This window comes from Mesoplodon densirostris, chromosome 7 (assembly GCF_025265405.1).
Source record: "Mesoplodon densirostris isolate mMesDen1 chromosome 7, mMesDen1 primary haplotype, whole genome shotgun sequence".
Taxonomy (NCBI): Eukaryota; Metazoa; Chordata; class Mammalia; order Artiodactyla; family Ziphiidae; genus Mesoplodon; species Mesoplodon densirostris.
Window position 1 is genome coordinate 35,630,224 of NC_082667.1, and position 19,601 is coordinate 35,649,824.

The following is a 19,601-nucleotide window of genomic DNA, read 5'->3' on the forward strand; positions in this document are numbered from 1 at the left end:
TGGTAGTCAGGTGCTCAACTCAGCCCTCTTACAATAACTAATGGGTTTAACTAGACAAGACAAAATCTATCTGAAGCGATTTGGCTTTCGGATTTTGTTCATCAAGCTTTTAGGAAAGTGAGAGATACTTGTATTTCTTTTTAAAATGTGAGAAACTTCTTGGCAGAAAATTGAAATGTGAATATAAAGTATTTGTCAACATTTTAAAAGGAAAATATCTACCTATCATAGGAACTATTTACTTATCTTAAAAACTATTTCTTCCCTTTCTAGTTTCTCCATACATCCTAGAAACCCGACACTTGAGTTGTTTTGTTTTAAGATTGCAGTGTACAGATAACCATGTGAATTAAATTTGTCTTTATTTATCTTACAGTCTAGCTCTATAAACACTGTTAAGCCATAAAAATTAAACCTTATATCTGAGAACCCGATTTCCATGCTCTTCCTTATTTTTATTAGCTCCCAGGAAGGAAGCAGTATGAGCTGTACAACATCATAGTAACAGAGTTTGCTTTGACAAGCAAAAATACTGCATCTGTGGCTAATTTCATAGTAACACTAACTGGTTCTCTCAAGAAAATAATCTCCTCCACATGTGAAATCATTCTTCAATAATGAGATCATTTCAAATTATGCAAAAGTGTTCATAAACTCTACCCAGTGGGGCTTCCCTGGTGGCGCAGTGGTTAAGAGTTCGCCTGCCGATGCAGGGGACGTAGGTTCGTGGCCCGGTCTGGGAGGATCCCACATGCCGCGGAGCAGCTGGGCCCGTGAGCCATGGTTGCTGGGCCTGCGTGTCCGGAGCCTGTGCTCTGCAATGGGAGAGGCTGCAGCAGTGAGAGGCCCGTGTACCGCAAAAAAAAAAAAAAAAAAAAAAAAAAAAAATTCTACCCAGTGGATGATAAATTACTGCCAATACTGGGGTAACTGTCTCATGGTTTTATAAATTCATAATCCTCAGTTCTAAATGCTTAATATTGATCATTAATTAATACTACCTGCCATATACTTAATACTGGCAATTCTATAAAATCGTATTAGGATCAAATAATGAAACAGTACTTTTTAAAAAATCTTGTAATAAAGTTTCTTCTTTTTTGTGCAATTAAAAAACACTATTCTTTTGAAAATGAAGTGTAATTTGAAACTAGAGATTCAAATGTTATAAAATTAAACTACATCTCTCTATAGTGTTTAAAATATATATTAAGTATTTTTTAAGGGAAAGAAGAAAAAGAATTGGGGTACATGTGCCATAGGCTTAAGTATGAGAGAAATAATTCAACGAATATATTTTTTTAACTTAGCTATCAAATCCATCATCTCATTCTTACTTGGTTGATCCACATTTGGTGTTAAACTCTGTGATTGATGTTAAACTAACAATTTCTCTAAAAGAAGCTCACACCTGAGATGTTACATCACATCAAATCAACAGTACAACCACATCTTGTGGGGCAAAGGCATAGGAGCAAGGCACTGAGCATTGTACAGCAGTGCATCATTAGAGAAAACTGTAAACTCATTAGAAGACTTGAGACTGCTTTAAACATGATAGAATTTCATAAACAACTTGCACCTAACTTATACAAATAGTTAATGCTCAAACAGGCTTCATGATGCAAAATAGGTGTTGTGGAAGAAAAATTATTTTTAAAAATAATTCAATGATTTTTTAGATTGAAGTCAATAAATTAATTGATATACACTATCTTGCATTTATTAACTACTAAGAAGACATACTCACTTCTCTATATCTTTCCTTTACTTAAAGACCTGAAACAATCTAATACCTTCTTAATGCTGTTTCCCAGATAAGACAATCCAATCTCTACTGTTTCTGAAATGTTATATTTAAAGAAATTAGTTGTTAGTCTTTTGCTGAAACCCAAATGTTCAGTCTCTTGAAAAATCAATTTTGTATTTACCTGGAAGGACTATCTGGAATTCTGATGGAAGTTTACCTTATTCAGGATGATTTTGGGAACAAACCCCTGCCATGATATTTACCCAATATTTTTAATATGTAAGTTTTCTTATCTCATCTGGTATTGGTTTTTCATCTGCATAGTCTAAAATGGCAGGGTATATATATGGCTCAGTAGACCTCTTCACTTCTTTCCTTTTTGTCCCAATACTTTTCTTGATGGGACAGAGATATAACACAACCCAATAGAATGAAGACCATGAAAATGTGCAGCTGCACTGGAAGGTGATGGAACAACTCAAGTGCAGTGTTTAATTCTAAACTGCAACATCCCATGATCTTCCAATATTCTGTTTTCACACATCCATTTAACAATCATTTATAGAACCCCAGAAAACAATATCTGGGGAGGGCCCAACCAATGAAGCAGACAAGTGGTATTCTTCCAGCCTCCACTAAGTTGGCCTCTATATGAGTGTACAAAAACTTTGAGTTAAGCAAAAAAGAAGAAAGGGTAAAATTGACACACAGCTTCTGGCTTCTGGCCCCAAACCCAGGGAAAACTGTGAAGTCAGACAGGTAACCAGCCGCTTACTTGTTATGTTGATTAGGTTGCTGATTTAGCCAGATGTACTTTGTTTTCCTGAATAATGAGATGCTTGGCAAAATCACTAGAATTCATTCTCAAGTTCTCTTTTAGTTTGTTAAGCTCAAAGTCATGGAGAATCTTGACAGTCATTAACTTTTCTCGCTTGATTCTTTCCACAACATCTTTTGGAACATCAGGGATCATCCACGCCAACAAAAATTTGATTAGAAACACAACATGCTAGAGGAAACAAAAGAAAATCAGACACACTGCTAGAGTTGTCAAATGTTCAGATGTTCGTACAAATTGTTTCATTCGTTCAACAAACTGCTCGATACAGTAGCTAGAAGGAAAAGCAAAGAGGTATAGTCCCTGTCCTGGAACTTTCCTACAAAGACCAACATTAAGCAAACAAATATATACTAAAATATGTGATTACAGAGATTCCAGTTGAACGTGGTTATTGAATATACTCTTCACCTATGCTTCCTCCTGAAAACCTAATAAAATATTTGTAAATAAATTTAAAAATTATATTGTTCACAAAGACACACAAAAAAGGGAGGAAACAGTGATAACAGACTCGAGAGAGTGAAGAAAGCTGGCACTTAAATTTGCAGTTGTTGATACAGTGATGGTAGAAATCAAGACAAAAGCCAATTTTGTTTCAGAAAAGGTCAGAAAAGTTCAGAAAAGAAGATACTAAGGGCTTTGAAGGTGGAGTGTGGATGGAGTTAAAAATAAGAGGCTTATTTAAAAATTTGTATAAGGGACAGATGAATTTTCAGAGCCTCTCTCTCAACCATGTTCAGGAACTACTTCTCTCCAACCCCTCCCTGGCAGCAACTGAGTACCTTATTTTCTGCAGAAATTATATTTTCTTCAGAAATTAAGACAGAGAGCTGTGAACTCACAGGCAGCAGAGATGGTGAAAGATGGAGGTGTGGCACCATACTGAAAACAGGGCAACTCAATGCAATTCAGCATTCTGAACCATGAGATCTCTAGTCCCTCCTGCCTTTCTTGGCTCTCAACACAGTCATGAAATAGCTCAACAAACAGGAGGTTGGAGGATTTTTTCTCTGGGAAAAATAACTAATCAGAGAAGTTAGAGTTATAGATATCAAAATGTTGTAGGTCTCAAATGAAAAGGCCCCTTTATCACTCTACAGTGAAGCCCACCTAAGCGACGTTCTTCCTGTATGCACACAAAGCTTATAATCGGCTTTCATTGTTTCACTCTTAAATATGAGCAGATTGCCAAGAACAACCAAATACGTAAGAAAGTCTCTAACATGAAAGGGTAAGGCTGAAGCACACAAATAGGAACTAAGAGGATACCTAGATAATGATGAGAGCAAGAGAATAGTAGAATAAAAAGACAAAAATATTAATCTGACTATTTATAGGAGAGAAAATAAATGATAAATATAATAGAATTTCAAAACAGTTGTAACATCTGAATAACAGAAGTCCCAGAAAGATAGAACAGAGAAAAGAAGGAAATTATCAAAGAAATAGTACAAGCAAATTTTCTCAACTTAAAGGGTAATTACATTTGCAGGTCAAAGGGGCTTAGTGAATGTCCAGAACAATTAATATTTATAGTCCAACATCACATGACTGTCTTGTGAAGTTTCATAAAAGAAGGACTAGTGAGAGAATCCTCAAAGCTTATTGATTCATAAAAAAGTCATAAAGAATGGGAAATTAGAATGGTATTGTACTTCATAGCAACACTAGAAGCTGACAGAAAATAGAGCAATGTCTTGGAAAATTTCAGGAATACCTAAAAAAAGTTGGTTCAAAATTTTTCAGGTAAAATGACTTTTAATCAAATTCTACACCAATTAATTATCTATGCAGAAAAAGAAGAAATTTTAATATTCAAGTTCTCAAAAATTGTCCATTATTTTCCTCAGAAAATTAATGAAAGATGTGCTTTATCAACATAAGTTAGTAATTCAAGAATGGGAGAAAAATAGATTGAAGAAAATATAGCATTCAGTATAAGAGAAGTCCCAGAATGATGGTGAGTCGGAGCCTGGGATGATTAAAAAAAATAAACAGAAACAAAAATTCCAAAGAATTCCTTTTGTAATTTACCAGGCTGAAAGGTGATCTAAACCGCTGATGGAAAATGTGGGAATGAAAGTGATAAATTCATAAGGAACTGAGAGGGGTGAGGATTTAAATTACTTACATGTATAACCTTGATAAAAATAAAACAAACTAAAAACTGATAGGAATTTGTGTTTTCTTGCATTAGACTTATCTAGTCTATTATTGGCCTTTACTGTCGAGTGAAAAAATGCCTAACATTTATTTATCTACCCCTTATTGGCCTTCATGTTTTATGATTTGTAGCAATTTGTAACTTAGTCAAATACCCCCTCTGTATTGGTTCTTTTGTATTGCATGTCTTATATTCATAATTACCCTAGAGATTACACAAGGTAGGAAACATAATATAGTGGACAGAGCAGAGGCTTGGCAGTGAGACATCTGGCATTGAAACCCAGCTTTAATATTAGCCAATTATCTTTAAACCAACTAACTAATTTTGCTGACTGTTGGATTCATTTGTCAAGGGTGAATAATAAAGCCGAACTTACAAAGTTATTATTATAGCCTCTGGAACCACTATTTATTAATAATAGGTATTCAGTAAAATAAGTGGGTCCTCTGCCCTCTGACTGACCTCAAAGAAAGAGGTCTTATTTTTTCTTTTCTGTTACCTTGGTATCTGCAACAAGAGTAAGTGTGTAATAGGCAATCCACTGTACTTAAAATATTCCTAACTTACTTTTTATGACAACAAGTACTTCCTTCAAAATAGTCTATTGAGATAATGCTAATTTTCTGCGGAACAAATATGCTTAGAAATATATGCCTAAAGGGAGAAAAGACACTAACTGGCATGAAAGTTAATAAAGGCTCACCTCCATAATTATGATGAAGGTCATCTTAGCAGCAAGGACGTGCCAGTACTGCATACTATGAAAATATTTCTCCTCGTGGTCAGGAGGATTTCTGTAATCTCTGTACCTGAAAAAAATGGAAGTAAATGCAAAATATAAGCTATAACTTCAAACAAAGAGACCTAGTATAAATTCGTATTATTTCTTGTAAGAGACCCTTTCAGTTGACAACAAAAGTCAAGTCAAAGGAAAATAATTGCTATTATGAAACACTTATCTTTCCTATACAGATAAAAAGAATAGCCATGTTACTTTTGTATAGTATATATGTAGCAGGAGACACAAGTGAAACTGCTCTCCTGTCCTTCAGAGACAAATTTCTCTAGAGAGTTATAGCAAAATTTGCTCTTTCCATTCCATTCCCTCTCTTCCTACTCCTTAACACACTTAGTTCTATCATCACTCCACTGACACCAACTGTCTCCTATCATTAAACTGAAGGAACATTTTAATCCAGATCTTATTTGACCTGTGAAGAACAGAACTTGACATTGTTGACCATTCCTATTTTCTTGAAAGTCTATTTTCTCGGCTTAAATGACACTGCATTGTTTTTGTTTTCCTTATTATCCTTCTGGGGTTTTCTTGGTGTTCAATTTGCGAGTTCATTTTTTTCTGCAAGTGTCTAGATATTAATGTTCAAAGATTTAGTTCAGGTAGGAAGTGATGACATCAAGAAATCTGACAGTTGCCCATGTTATGATTCCTCTCTATATAAATATAGAATATAACAATGCTTTTGTCTACCTGTGTTACAACATTTTGCTGTTTTGTTGTTGTTGTTGTTGGAATCCCAGATGAAGCAGTTGGTTTAAGGTTTAAGTTTAAAAGTCTTGATGTACTATATATATATATATATATATATATATATATATATATACACACACACACACACACACATACATAAATAAATATATATAATCTTTAAATCCTAGAGTAAAAATATCCTCACAGTATGTGAGACACTGAGTGTGAAAGCAGCAGGTTTACAAATCCAAGTTCACACTCCCTACATGAAGAAACCTTTCAAATGGGATGGCTGGTGAACTAATCATATTGTTATTTCTCTCTTCCTTACTCTGCCTCTTTTTGAGGACACAAAGTTAAATTCAAATAGGTTAAATGCATGTAAAATATGACCATGCTGTATGATTATAGATATTATAACTTGGGACCAAGGAGGTATTTGTTGAAGAAAATTTTTCCAATAAACTTAGAAAATAAGAAACAATTCAAAATTGACATTATCTTTACCCATAATATTATCTTACTTTTGGGCACGCTACTTTTTCAAGTCAGAACCATACAATGTGTGAATTCTAGAATTCATGCACTTTATCCAGGATTTTTACTGCCCCAAGTAAATTTTTTTTTGTAAGCCATGAAGGAAATGGAGAACTTAAGAAATACATTTAAAAAGCAAAATGAAAACAAGAGAAAACCTGCAAGTGGTGAAGTCTCGTTTTTCCGAAGGTACAGTGTGGTTTGGAAAATCGGCTATCAGGAATATTGACAGGCTGTTATTGACATACCCTCTCATAGGCTGAATGGCATTTTTTGAGTAGGCATAGTAGTAAACTAAACGGGGAATCATGTCCGATGTAAATGCAACAATAAAAGCCTAAAGGACAAAACAAGAGGGAGATCGTGAGCTAACAATGCAGTTTTACAAATGTCTGATTTGTATATCTTTCAGGTCCATATGCCTTATGGAGGCAAAATGATTAAAATGCTATTATTAATCAAGTTAATATATGAGTCTTTGACCTAGAACATAAAATAGCTCATTTACAGTGTATAATCAGTATTCCAAGATTTCATAGCTAGGAATTGCTACATTGAAAATTTAACCTAAATGTATCTGTCTCCAAAAACACCATGCCTGTGTCTATTTCCTTCCATCATGGCTTGCTATTTCTTACATTTCTTTTTTTTTTTTTTTTTGCGGTACGCGGGCCTCTCACTGTTGTGGCCTCTCCCGTTGCGGAGCACAGGCTCCGGACGCGCAGGCTCAGCGGCCATGGCTCACAGGCCTAGCCACTCTACGGCATGGGAGATCTTCCCAGACCGGGGCACGAACCCGTGTCCCCTGCATCGGCAGGCGGACTCTCAACCACTGCGCCACCAGGGAAGCCCTATTTCTTACATTTCTTAACCAAATTTACTGGCCTGGACGTGTGTGTGTGTGTGTGTGTGTGTGTGTGTGTGTGTGTAGGGAATGGAGAATGAAGAAATAGAAGACCGTACGGATATATTTCCCACAGTTCAGTGCAATTACTTTCAGTATTTGATGCCACAGGAATGGTATTTTCCCATCCTTTCCTAAGCTCTGGAATACTATAAATGTCATGTTTCCTTTAGGTAAGATAAGTCAATTTAAAACCATTTGGCTCTGCCATCTACATTTTTAGTGGTAGATTTTTAAAATCTTTTAATATTGCTTCTATAGTTACTGGTCCATTTCATGTTTTATTATCACTTACTGAATATATTTTGGCAGTTTTATTTCTAAAAAAGTGACAATTTCAAATAGATTTTAAAAATTATTAGAATAGGGCCTCCCTGGTGGCGCAAGTGGTTGAGAGTCCGCCTGCCGATGCAGGGGATACGGGTTCGTGCCCCGGTCTGGGAGGATCCCATATGCCGCGGAGCGGCTGGGCCCGTGAGCCATGGCCGCTGAGCCTGCGCGTCCGGAGCCTGCACGTCCGGAGCCTGTGCTCCGCAACGGGGGAGGCCACAACAGTGAGAGGCCCGCATACCGCAAAAAAAAAAAAAAAAAAAAAAAAAAAAAAAATTATTAGAATAAACGCATACATAACATTCTTATAATTTTCTCACTTGTACCCTGTAATTCTTTTTTTGTTTGAGATTTTCAGTTTTGTTTATCTCTTCAATAAACCAACTCGACTTATTTAGCAATTATATTGCTTTTTGTTTGTTTTCTAATTTATTTCTGTTTATATCTTCATTAATTCTTTCTTACTACTTTCTATTGATTAGTTTTACATTTTTTCTTAGTTTCATAAGTTACATGTTCAGCTCATGGTTTCCTTCTTCTTTTTCAATAATAAAAGCATTTATTGGTATATCATTTTTATAAATATGGTTCTGGCTGATTCCTAAAATCAGCTAGGAAAATTTTGATAGGTTTTCATTTTAATTAAGCTTTCCTTATAACTTCAATTTTATTTCATCTTTGTACAATAAGCTTCCTTGGAAGCGTGAATGTTAAGTGGTTAAATTTGTTTTTTTGGCTATCTTATTATCAACTTCATTTTTTTATACCATTATTGTAGGTGAATATTCATTGTAAAATTTCTGCTTTCGGGAATTCAGTTTTATTATCATTTTTAATAAGTGCTCCATAAAAATGACAGGTAAATGTTGTGTATTCTGTTTGTAGTACACAACTTTATGTATAATCAAGCTTTAATTCTGTTATTAAGTCCTTTATACCATTACTTATTTTCTGTCTACTTTGTCACATGCTATGAAACTATATCATGGTATTTTAATAAGCATGTTTTTACAATTTTCCTTGTACATCTAAGAGTTTGCATGTCATAGAGTTGACTATGTTGTTTAGCACATAAAAGTTTAGGGATGTTTTACCTTTATGGACCATGATGAAATCAATGTAAATAAAGATTGAGTTAAACATCATTCACATCTCCCCATCCACAAGAAAAGAAAAAAAGTACAGTTATTCCACTGAAATAGCTCTACTTACGTTAGTTGCAACAGAAAGGACAGCCATTCCATAAAGAATATCTTGCCAAACACCTATGCTATGAGCCTTAGCAGCTACAGGTCTCCTGTACTGAGTAGTAAGCTTCCAGGCATCCACTCGAATCTCTATTATATTATTCAAGAGAGCAAGAAGAGGAGCCAAAGGAAAAGAGGCCACAAATAATGTAACAAATCCAAACTGGATAACTGCAGGGATAAAAGAAAAATTCACAAACTCATTATTGTGGAGGGGAAAACGGGGAACACTCTAACTCCTGCTACTTCCCTCATTTTGGAGGGATCTACATCAGCAAAACACTCCAGGCCTCTTTCCAGCTGTCCACGTCCTCTTCCCTATAGGAAGCACAGTGACTTATTTGTTGAGCTGGTCATGCACAGCTCAGCTCCAACCCTGCTGTTTCTTTTGAGACCTGCTTGTCTGAAGAAAGCATTTATTCTTGTTAGATAAGATATTATTATTATTCATAAAACACAGTCTTTTACTATGGTCTATGTTTAGGTCTATGCTACCCCAGCATTTACATGAGTATTGGCACATCAGTGGGGTAATCAAGTTTTCTATTTTGCTAATCTATGTACTTTTTTTTTTTTTTTTTTTTTTTTTGCGGTATGCGGGCCTCTCACTGTTGTGGCCTCTCCTGTTGTGGAGCATAGGCTCCGGACGTGCAGGCTCAGCGGTCATGGCTCACGGGCCCAGCCGCTCCGCAGCATGTGGGATCCTCCTGGACCGGGGCATGAACCCATGTCCCCTGCATCGGCAGGCGAACTCTCAACCACTGTGCCACCAGGGAAGCCCCTAATCTATGTACTTTTTAAGATCAGGGATAATGACTGACTCATTTGTATGTTTGGGGTATATAAAAACACTCAACTATAAGCCTTATGAACGAATGCATTATTTAAGATTTGAAGATGTTAACAGAGGAAAAGGTAGAACAAACAAGATATCTGACATCAAATTTGGAAATGAATCATATAAAGCATCAGAAATATATGTGGGCAAAGGAAATATAAATATCCTGGAATGAGGTATTTGTTAAGGTCCTGATCTTCTGTACTAACTTGACATCTTTCTAAATAAGTTTTATTCTCTTTCCTCACTGAGGCTTAACACCTGTGTAAGCTGGCTTCTCTCTCTCTTTTTCTTCTTTTGTTTCCATCAGTGGGGTGAAAGAATCCATGCAGCTGGCAAACTGGGCCTCCCACAAGAGTGAAGAAAAAATAATAAGAGATACAAAAAATGGCTTTCCATTGAAGGAAAAAAGAAAAAAAAAAAAGGATCTTCCACTAGTCCTCTCATAAGATTTCTCATTAGAATCAGTCTTGTCATCTACTAAACCAAGGGAACAAACTGCCTACTTCCTGACTTATCTACTGAACCAAGAAATAGAAAGTTAAGACAAAGTATTATGTAGAAACAGCTTGAATTTCTAGGTTCAAATCCCAGATCTTTACCTATAATCTCTGTGGCCCATGGCAAATTATTTAATCTATCCAAGTTTCAGTACCCTCTAAGATAAAATGACTATTTCTGTAGAATGTTTCAAGATTAGAGATAATGTATGTAAAATATCCAGAATAAATTCACTCTTAGTGGTGTCTCAGTAAATGGTAGTTAATCTTGTTATGAAACCCTGATTTCATCTTTTAATTTCAGTTATAATCTCTGAAACATTTATGTACAAATTCACTTGAAACATAAGCAATTAATTACAAATTACAGCCTTATCACTCCATAAAGCAAGGACTACCTAATTTTATAACTGGAGACTTCTTCCTATTTGTCCTGATGTACTTATTTTAATCCAGGTATCATATGTATGTGTTACAGTGGAGAATCGGTAACAAATTCAGGTCATCTCCATTATTCTACCATGACTTTTATGGGCCATGAGAATAAGTTGGGAAAACAGTCCTCTTTAATTCCACCAAAGAAGCAGAGAAGGACATTTGAGAGGAAACACCCTGGATAGACTCCACAAGCAGTCCCCATTATTATCTCTCCTAAAATTTCATCTCAAGGTCTCTTCTCTTTTCAATCCTTAGAATATTTTATGCATTTCTTGCGTTCAATTTGGGTTTCCCTTGCATAACTGCTTTTTGCCTTCTTCTTTTCAGCTTGAAACAAGGGACATACACTAAATGTATGTCAGACTCTGTAAATGTTCTTCAACATATTCTTTCTATGAGCAGTCACTGAGGCAAATGAAAGGAGAAAGCTACTTAAATGAATTTGAGACAGCTATTAAAAACTGATCCTTACTTATAACAGAATTCCAGAGATTAGCCTTACAAAATGCAAGTCTTCATAGTTAACAAAAAGAGACTCAGAAAATATATGGCAACATTCCCTTTCTCCTGTGGACATGGAAGGAGGGACAGTGTTCTGCCTTATAAAACTAAGCCAAGGGGAATTCCCTGGTGGTCCAGTGGTTAGGACTCTGCCACAAAACAAAACAAAACAAAAACCTAAGCCAAATAATCTAGTTGGACATGGTATTAAATTAAGATCTTTCTCAAGAATTGATATTGGAGATTTGTATGAATGTTTGTAACTGGCACTCATTTCCCCTGTTTTAGGTTAAAACAAATCTGCCCTTGTTAAGTGTTATTTGAAGTGGGGGAGGGTTTCCATTTCCCCCTCCCCACCAGCCCCTGGCAACCTCCATTCTATCTCTGCTTCTATGTGTTTGACTATTTTAAGTACTTCATGTGAGTAGGAGTGGAATCACACAGTTGACTGGCTTATTTGATTTAGCATAGTGTCCTCAAGGTTCATCCATGTTGTCACGTAGAGCAGGATTTGGTTTTTTTAAGGCTGAATAAAATAAAAATCCATTATACGTATATGTATACCACATTTTTTATCCATTCATCTGTCAATAAATATTTTGATTGTTTCTACAAAAAATAGTGATCCTTATTTTATTTGGTTCAACAGTATTAACATTAAATCGATAGGCAAAATATCTCTGAGATTGGTGTTTTGAAATTAATTTCATTCTGCATTCTATTCGGCGGGAAATAGAAATATTGAACCAATCTTTTCCATACCCATCCATCTATCTTTTCATCCACTAGCCAATGATTTACTGAACACCTACTACGTGCAAGGTAGGAAGAAATATTAAGAGCTGAAAAATACTTATTTTACTCAGCCTATTCCATGTTTCAAGGCAGTGGTTGAAAATTACCTGTTTCCAAGTACTCATAGAATAGCCCAAGAGAACCAAAAGTTTCAAGGTCATGGTCCTGCTCCCATCGACTGTATAGCTTTTCAGAGTTTGTTCGAGCTTTTCGGCGTCTCCACCAATTCAGAGCCAAGCTGTTGGAAGTGATAAAAGTAAATACATGAAATAGGGTTTAAAAGAAAGGGGTCAGAGAATCAGTCTTAGATCAAAAAAATGACGGTAAGGGAGGGTAAGTAAGTTTAGATCACAGAACATGTAGAGGTAAGACTACAGCTAAAGTCCAAGTCAGAACCTTGTATTCTGTTCACAGTACTTGATGAGGCAAAAGATCTTTACTTGGGTGATTGAGAAAGTAAGACAACCCTGACTCTCTGCAGGGAAATGTATTTACTCAGAGACAGTTCTATTAAAGAGCACGTGGAGGAGAGGATCACTACAGGATGGTTTTTATCTATTTAATTCACTAAACTTTATGTTGTCATGATACTCAGAAGGCCACTTGTGGAAATGAGAAGTGGGTTACAATAGAAAATGTATGACTAGGGAACGAAGAGGTTATCTAACACATGAAAATAAATGCAATAATCCTAAATAAAATATTACCTAACTAAATTCTATACTATATAAAATATATCACGATAATATTGGATTACTTAAGGAACAAAAAGATTATTTTTATCAGAAACACAATCAATGTAAGAGATCATATTAACAAATTTAAGGAGAAAAATATAAAATCATGTTGATTGATGAAGAAAAATGCATTTGATATATTTCAATCACCTACTAAAACCTATTTATGACTGAAAAGTAGGAAAAGAAGAAAATTACCTCAATCTGACCAAAAGCATCTACCCAAATCCTGGGGTTAACATCACTCTTAATAGGAAAAAGTTAGAAGCATTCCCTTTACAATCAAGAACAAAATAAGGGTGTGTATGATCACATTCAAGACTTTACTGGAGATCTTAGCCAGCATGATAAAATGAAAAAGAAAAAGGCAAAAGAATTGGAAATAGAGGAGACATCTATGATTACTAACAGTAATGTGAATGGATTATCTGCATAGAAAACCCAAATGAAGTTAGACAAAAATTATTAGAAATAATAATAGAGTTTATCAATATATTGCATTCCTATATACCCACAAAACAGGGTAGAAAATATAATTTTTAGAAAGATACCATTTACAATAACAATTAAAATGAAAAGTACTTAGAAATGGATTTGACCAAAGATTTATAAGACCTGTATGCCGACATTTAAATATTCATTTGAAATCATTAAAGTCCAAACTAAATGTTCATGAATAAAAAGACCTGGCATAATAAAATGTCAGTTGTTTTACTGAAACAACTGGAATGTAATTTCAGTCAAAAAACCAAAATACTTTCCCATGTGAAATCTGACAAGATGTTTCTAAAATTTACACAGAAAGACAAAAGACAAAGGATAGCCAAGATATTCTATAGATGAGGAATAATTTGGTAAAACCTGTCCCACAAGATATGAAGAGTTATTATAAAGCTGTATTAAGAGAGTGTAGTATTGGTGTAGGGATAGACAAATCCTGGAACAGAATGGAGGCCTAGTAATAGCCTTGTACTTTCCATTTGGTATAAATGGTATTGCAGATCATGGAGAGTGGGGAAGAGGGACTTCTCAATAAATGGTAACATGATATATATTATATATATATATAATATATGTATATATGTGTGTGTGTGTGTGTGTAAGAAATTAAATTTGACCTTCATATCAAACACAAAAATCTTTTCCATGTATATTAAGAGTTTAAAAGAGAAAGGCAACAATAATGTTAAAATGCTAAAAATATTTAGATGTAATTATATGAGAATAGGTTTTTGATCTTAAGGTAGGAAAGGGTGTATTAAATGAGACTTTAAAAATGCTAAACCATAAAAGAAAAGATTGATAAAATTTTTGCTATATTAAAAGTATCTACTTTTGTCCACCTACAGCAGTGGTTCCCAACTGGAAGTGATTTAGCCCACAAGGGGACCTTTGCAGTATCTGGAGGCATTTTTGGCTGTCACAACTGGGGAGAAGGTGGGCTACGGGCATATAGGGGGTAGAGTTCAAGGATGCTGCAAAACATCTTACAACGCAAAGGACAGCACCTCACACCAAACAATTTTCTGGTCCAAAATGTCAATAGTATTGAAGATGAGAAACTGTGATTAAAGATACTATTAAGGGGCTTCCCTGGTGGCGCAGTGGTTGAGAGTCCGCCTGCCAATGCAGGGGACACGGGTTCGTGCCCTGGTCCGGGAGGATCCCACATGCCACAGAGCGGCTGGGCCCGTAGGCCATGGCCGCTGAGCCTGCGCGTCCGGAGTGTGCTCCGCAACGGGAGAGGCCACAGCAGTGAGAGGCCCGCATACCGAAAAAAAAAAAAAAAAAAAAAAAGGTACTATTAAGAAATAAAAAAACAAAACTTGTGCTGGGATAAAATATTTGCAACACATAAAAGCAAACAAACAAAAACACAGTAACCAGAGTTATACAGTATTTCTACAAATCAATTAGAAAAAGATAAACATACAAGTAGAAGAATGATTAAAGAACACAAATAAGGGCTTCCCTGGTGGCGCAGTGGTTGAGAGTCCGCCTGCCGATGCGGGGGACACGGGTTCGTGCCCCGATCCTGGAAGGTCCCACATGCCGCGGGGCGGCTGGGCCCGCGAGCCATGGCCGCGGAGCCTGTGTGTCCGGAGCCTGTGCTCCGCAACGGGAGAGGCCACAGCAGTGAGAGGCCCGCGTACAGCAAAAAAAAAAAAAAAAAAAAAAAAAAAAAGAACACAAATAAGCACTTCATTGAAGGGAAAACACATATGGTCAAAAGAGACTCATTCATGTTCTTAATCAGGGAAATGAAAAATAAGACCAAAATGAGAAATCATTTACACCCTCCAAATTGGCAAAAATTAACAAATAAGACAATATGAAATACTGCAGCAAAAGTGTGAATTAAAAGGAACACATATTCTGCTTATATCAAAACCAAAATACAAAGAAAAAAGGAATGCTAAAAAGGGAAAAGAACACCTGAGATTTTTGAGACAATATCAGAAAGATGGGCATTCATGTAAGTGGAATCACAAAGTAAAAGAGACCACCCAGTTCAAGAAAGAGAACTTTGCTAGGAATCGCAGAAGCGCTTCTATGTGTTCCATTCCAATTACAAACCCCTTGATCCCCACATAGTAACCCTTATCTTGAATTTTGTAATCACTTCCTTGCTTTCTCAAAAAAATGGTTTTATCATCTATGATCCATTTTGAGTTAATTTTTGAATTAACTCGTGGAGTTTTGTTATTTTGCATATGGATGTCCCGTTGTTCCAGCACCAGCTATTGAAAAGACTGTTGTTTCTTCAATGAATTATTTCTGCACCTCTGTCAAAAATAAAATGGTCATATTTGTGTGGATTTATTTCTTCAATCTCTGTTCCATTTGACCTATATGTCTATCCCTTCAACAATCCCATGTTGATTTAAATGGTTTTATAGTAAGTCGTAAAATTGAATAGTGTAGTCCTCCAAATTTATTCTTCTTTATCAAATTTGTTTTGACTATTCTAATTCACTTGCCTTCAATATAAATTTTAGCATCTACTTGTCTATATCTACTAAAATCCTACTGATATTTTGATTGGAATAACAAATCTATTTATCAATTTGGGGGATAATTGGCATTTTTACTAAGTTGAGTCTACCAATCCATCAACACGTTTCTCTCCACTCGCATAGATGTAATTTTTTTTCAACAGGACTTGTAGTTTTCAGCATACAAATCTCATATATTTTAAAGATTTATACCAAAGTACTACATTTTTTTGAGCTACCAATTACTGTACTAACCAATGTTTCTTGCATTACACACTTTCATTTCTTTTTTCAGTAGTTCTTCTAATGAGGGTCTATGAATGTAAACTCTTAGTTTTTTCATGTCTAAAAATGCCTTTATTTCACCTGTTCTTTATGTAATAGTTAAAATGCTTCTAGAAATCTAAGGTGAACATTTTATTTCACTAGGAATCTTGAAAATACTTTTGCATCTAATGTTATTAGTGAGAAATCTATTGAATGTAGATGGCATTCCTTTTTCTTCTGAAAGATTTTAAGATTATTTATCTCTGATGTTCTGTAGATTGACCATAACATATCTGAGTGTGAATTTAATTTTATTTATTTTGCTTCATACTCAGGATTCATTTTCATTTCTGGAACTCATGTTTTTCTTCATTTCTGGAAAATGTTCAGCAATTACCTATTCAAAGGATTTTTTCTTCCACTATTTACTGAATTTTCTTTTTCTGAAACTACTAGCAGATTAATGTAGAAGCCACTATATAGCCTCCTGTCACTTGAATATTTTTAACCTCATTGTCTCTCTGTTGCACCGTACAATGTGGGAATTTCTCAGTACTATTTTCCAATTAACTAATTCATTTTTCAATTGTGTCTGATCTGTAATTGATACCATCTATTTTTCTCTATTTAAAGTATGATTTTACATTTAATAATTAATTCTTTTTCAAATTCATTTGTTCTCTTTTTAAAATTTATTTACTTTATTATTTTATTCTATTTATTTTTTTTTTGCCATGTTGGGTCTTTGTTGCTGCATGTGGGCTTTTTCTCTGGTTGCAGTGAGCAGGGGTTACTCTTCATTGTAGTGCGCGGGCTTCCCATTGCGGTGGCTTCTCTTGTTGCAGAGCATGGGCTCTAGGCACGCTGACTTCAGTAGTTGTGGCATGTGGGCTCAGTAGTCATGGCTCATGGGCTCTAGAGCACAGGCTCAGTAGTTGTGGTGCATGGGCTAAGTTGCTCCACAGCATGTGGGATCTTCCCGTACCAGGGTTTGAACCCACGTCCCCTGCATTGGCAGGCGGATTCTTAACAACTGTGCCACCAGGGAAGCCCATATCCATTTATTCTTGTTTCATTTATATCTGTTTTAATTTAAGTTATTTCCTTATCCTTTTTATTGACAGTATCACCTCCTTTTATGTTTTTAGGCTTTGCCAGAATCTCCTACCTGGAGTAAGTTCACTTTCTAAGAATTGATTTTGTTAGTGGCCTTTGTAGCATTAAATCTTGTAAGTTTTTGAATTTTGGTCTGTAGGCTTAAATTTACTTGTTTCTTTTTTCTTTTGCTGTCCTGTCTCTTTTCCTCTCTGGGCATATTTATTTATTTTCCCTCTTGTGTTTTGTTTAGAGTTTACCTCCATTCTGCCTCCAGGTTCTCGATCTAGAGCTAGGATTGAAAATAACAGTTTGGTATTATTTCTCTGTGGCAATATTAGGGATGTGGTGTATCAAATACCATTTGAAAGTATACATCTATGTTCTTCCTTTGTCAACACATGAAATATCACCCCAGGAGTACTATGAAACTGTGGCAGTGGGTGAGAGAGGGGGAGGGTACTTTCAACTATCTTTCATGAGTAAGAATACACCCAGTCCCTAGCTTTAAGTACAGTTAAACTGGCTAGTCCCCTGTCTTAAATGGTGCACTTCTGGTCCACTTCATCCTATAGGTGTTACACCCTGACACTATAACTTCTTTTTTTTTTTCTTTTTGCGGTATGTGGGCCTCTCACTGTTGTGGCCTCTCCCGTTGCGGAGCACAGGCTCCGGATGCACAGGCCCAGCGGCCATGGCTCACGGGCCCAGCCGCTCCGCGGCATATGGGATCCTCCCAGACCGGGGCACGAACCCGTATCCCCTGCATCGGCAGGCGGACTCTTAACCACTGCGCCACCAGGGAGGCCCGACACTATAACTTCTTAACTCAGAGCCCCACAAGATTACAGGCTTATAATTCTTCCTCTTTATTATTTTTTTTTTTTGCAGTACGTGGGCCTCTCACTGTTGTGGCCCCTCCCGTTGCGGAGCACAGGCTCCAGATGCGCAGGCTCAGCAGCCATGGCTCACGGGCCCAGCCGCTCCGCAGCATGTGGGATCCTCCTGGGGCACGAACCTGTGTCCCCTGCATCGGCAGGCGGACTCTCAACCACTGCGCCACCAGGGAAGCCCCTAATTCTTCCTCTTTTTATCCATGGGAATTTTCACCTTATATTTGAGATCAACTGTCATTTTGTTTTGTTTTTTTTATAATGTATTCATTATTGCTATGTTTTGGGGGCAGAGAGTGATTTCTTCACGTGCCAGAATTTCATTCATAAACAGTTTCTGTGCCTAGATGTGTAACTGAGAAGGACCCTATGGGGTCTTCCTGGGACAGACTCCTCCTCATATCTTCTGCTTTAGTTCCTGTCGGAAGTAATAGAGAATAGTATCTGATGCACATTTCCTGAGTTGTCTTACAGATGTGAAAACCCCCACCAAATGGAAGATGTTAACTACTTGATGACCATGAGCACATAGCCCCCAGACCTACTAGAGCCTAATGTTAACCCCTGTGACACAGCCCTGTTACCTCATCATCAACCAATCAGATAATTGTGCATGAGCTGGTCACATACCCTGTAAACCCCCCTCCCTCACCTGGACTTTGAAAATGCTTTCCTGAAACCCATCAGGCACTAGCTGTCCCAGACTACTTGTATGGTGAGTTACAATAAACACTGCAATTTCCTTCACCGTAACCCGGTGTCAGTAGATTGGCCTTACTGCAGGCAGGTAAGTGGACCCGAGTTTGGTTCAGTAACAGATGTGTTCGTGACACACAGATACTTTTAAAGAATTCAACTTTTAGTAATTTTGAGAAATAAAATGCAACATGTAGAATAACCTATGGAGCATATAACATTTAGATTTCCCAGTGGAAACTTCACAGGAGACAGAGATAACTACCTTTCCCTAAACTTTCTCAAGCAATAGATGTATATTTAAAAGTCTGTATTACCTTAATATATTCTTTTTAAATTAACTAATTAATTTATTATTATTTTTTATTTTTAGCTGCATTGGATCTTTGTTGCTGCACATGGGCCTTCTCTAGTTGCAGCGAGTGGGGGCTGCTCTTCGTTGCGGTGCGCGGGCTTCTCATTGCGGTGGCTTCTCGTTGCGGAGCACGGGCTTCTAGGCACACAGGTTTTAGTAGTTGCAGCACATGGGCTCAGTAGTTGTCACTCATGGGCTCTAGAGCACAAGCTCAGTAGTTTTGGT

At 36.5% G+C, this 19,601-nt stretch overlaps 1 protein-coding gene across 1 annotated transcript in view; it reads right to left on the reverse strand.

Moving 5' to 3' along the window:
* Positions 1-1,192: 1,192 nt before the first annotated feature.
* Positions 1,193-19,601, reverse strand: part of ANO5 (anoctamin 5) — a 103,663-nt gene continuing 85,254 nt past the window's right edge. Inside the window, 5 exon segments of the mRNA XM_060103573.1 lie at positions 1,193-2,759; positions 5,462-5,567; positions 6,943-7,121; positions 9,231-9,436; positions 12,445-12,575. Of these exon segments, the coding sequence (XP_059959556.1) occupies positions 2,538-2,759; positions 5,462-5,567; positions 6,943-7,121; positions 9,231-9,436; positions 12,445-12,575 (844 nt within the window). The 3' untranslated portion in view covers positions 1,193-2,537.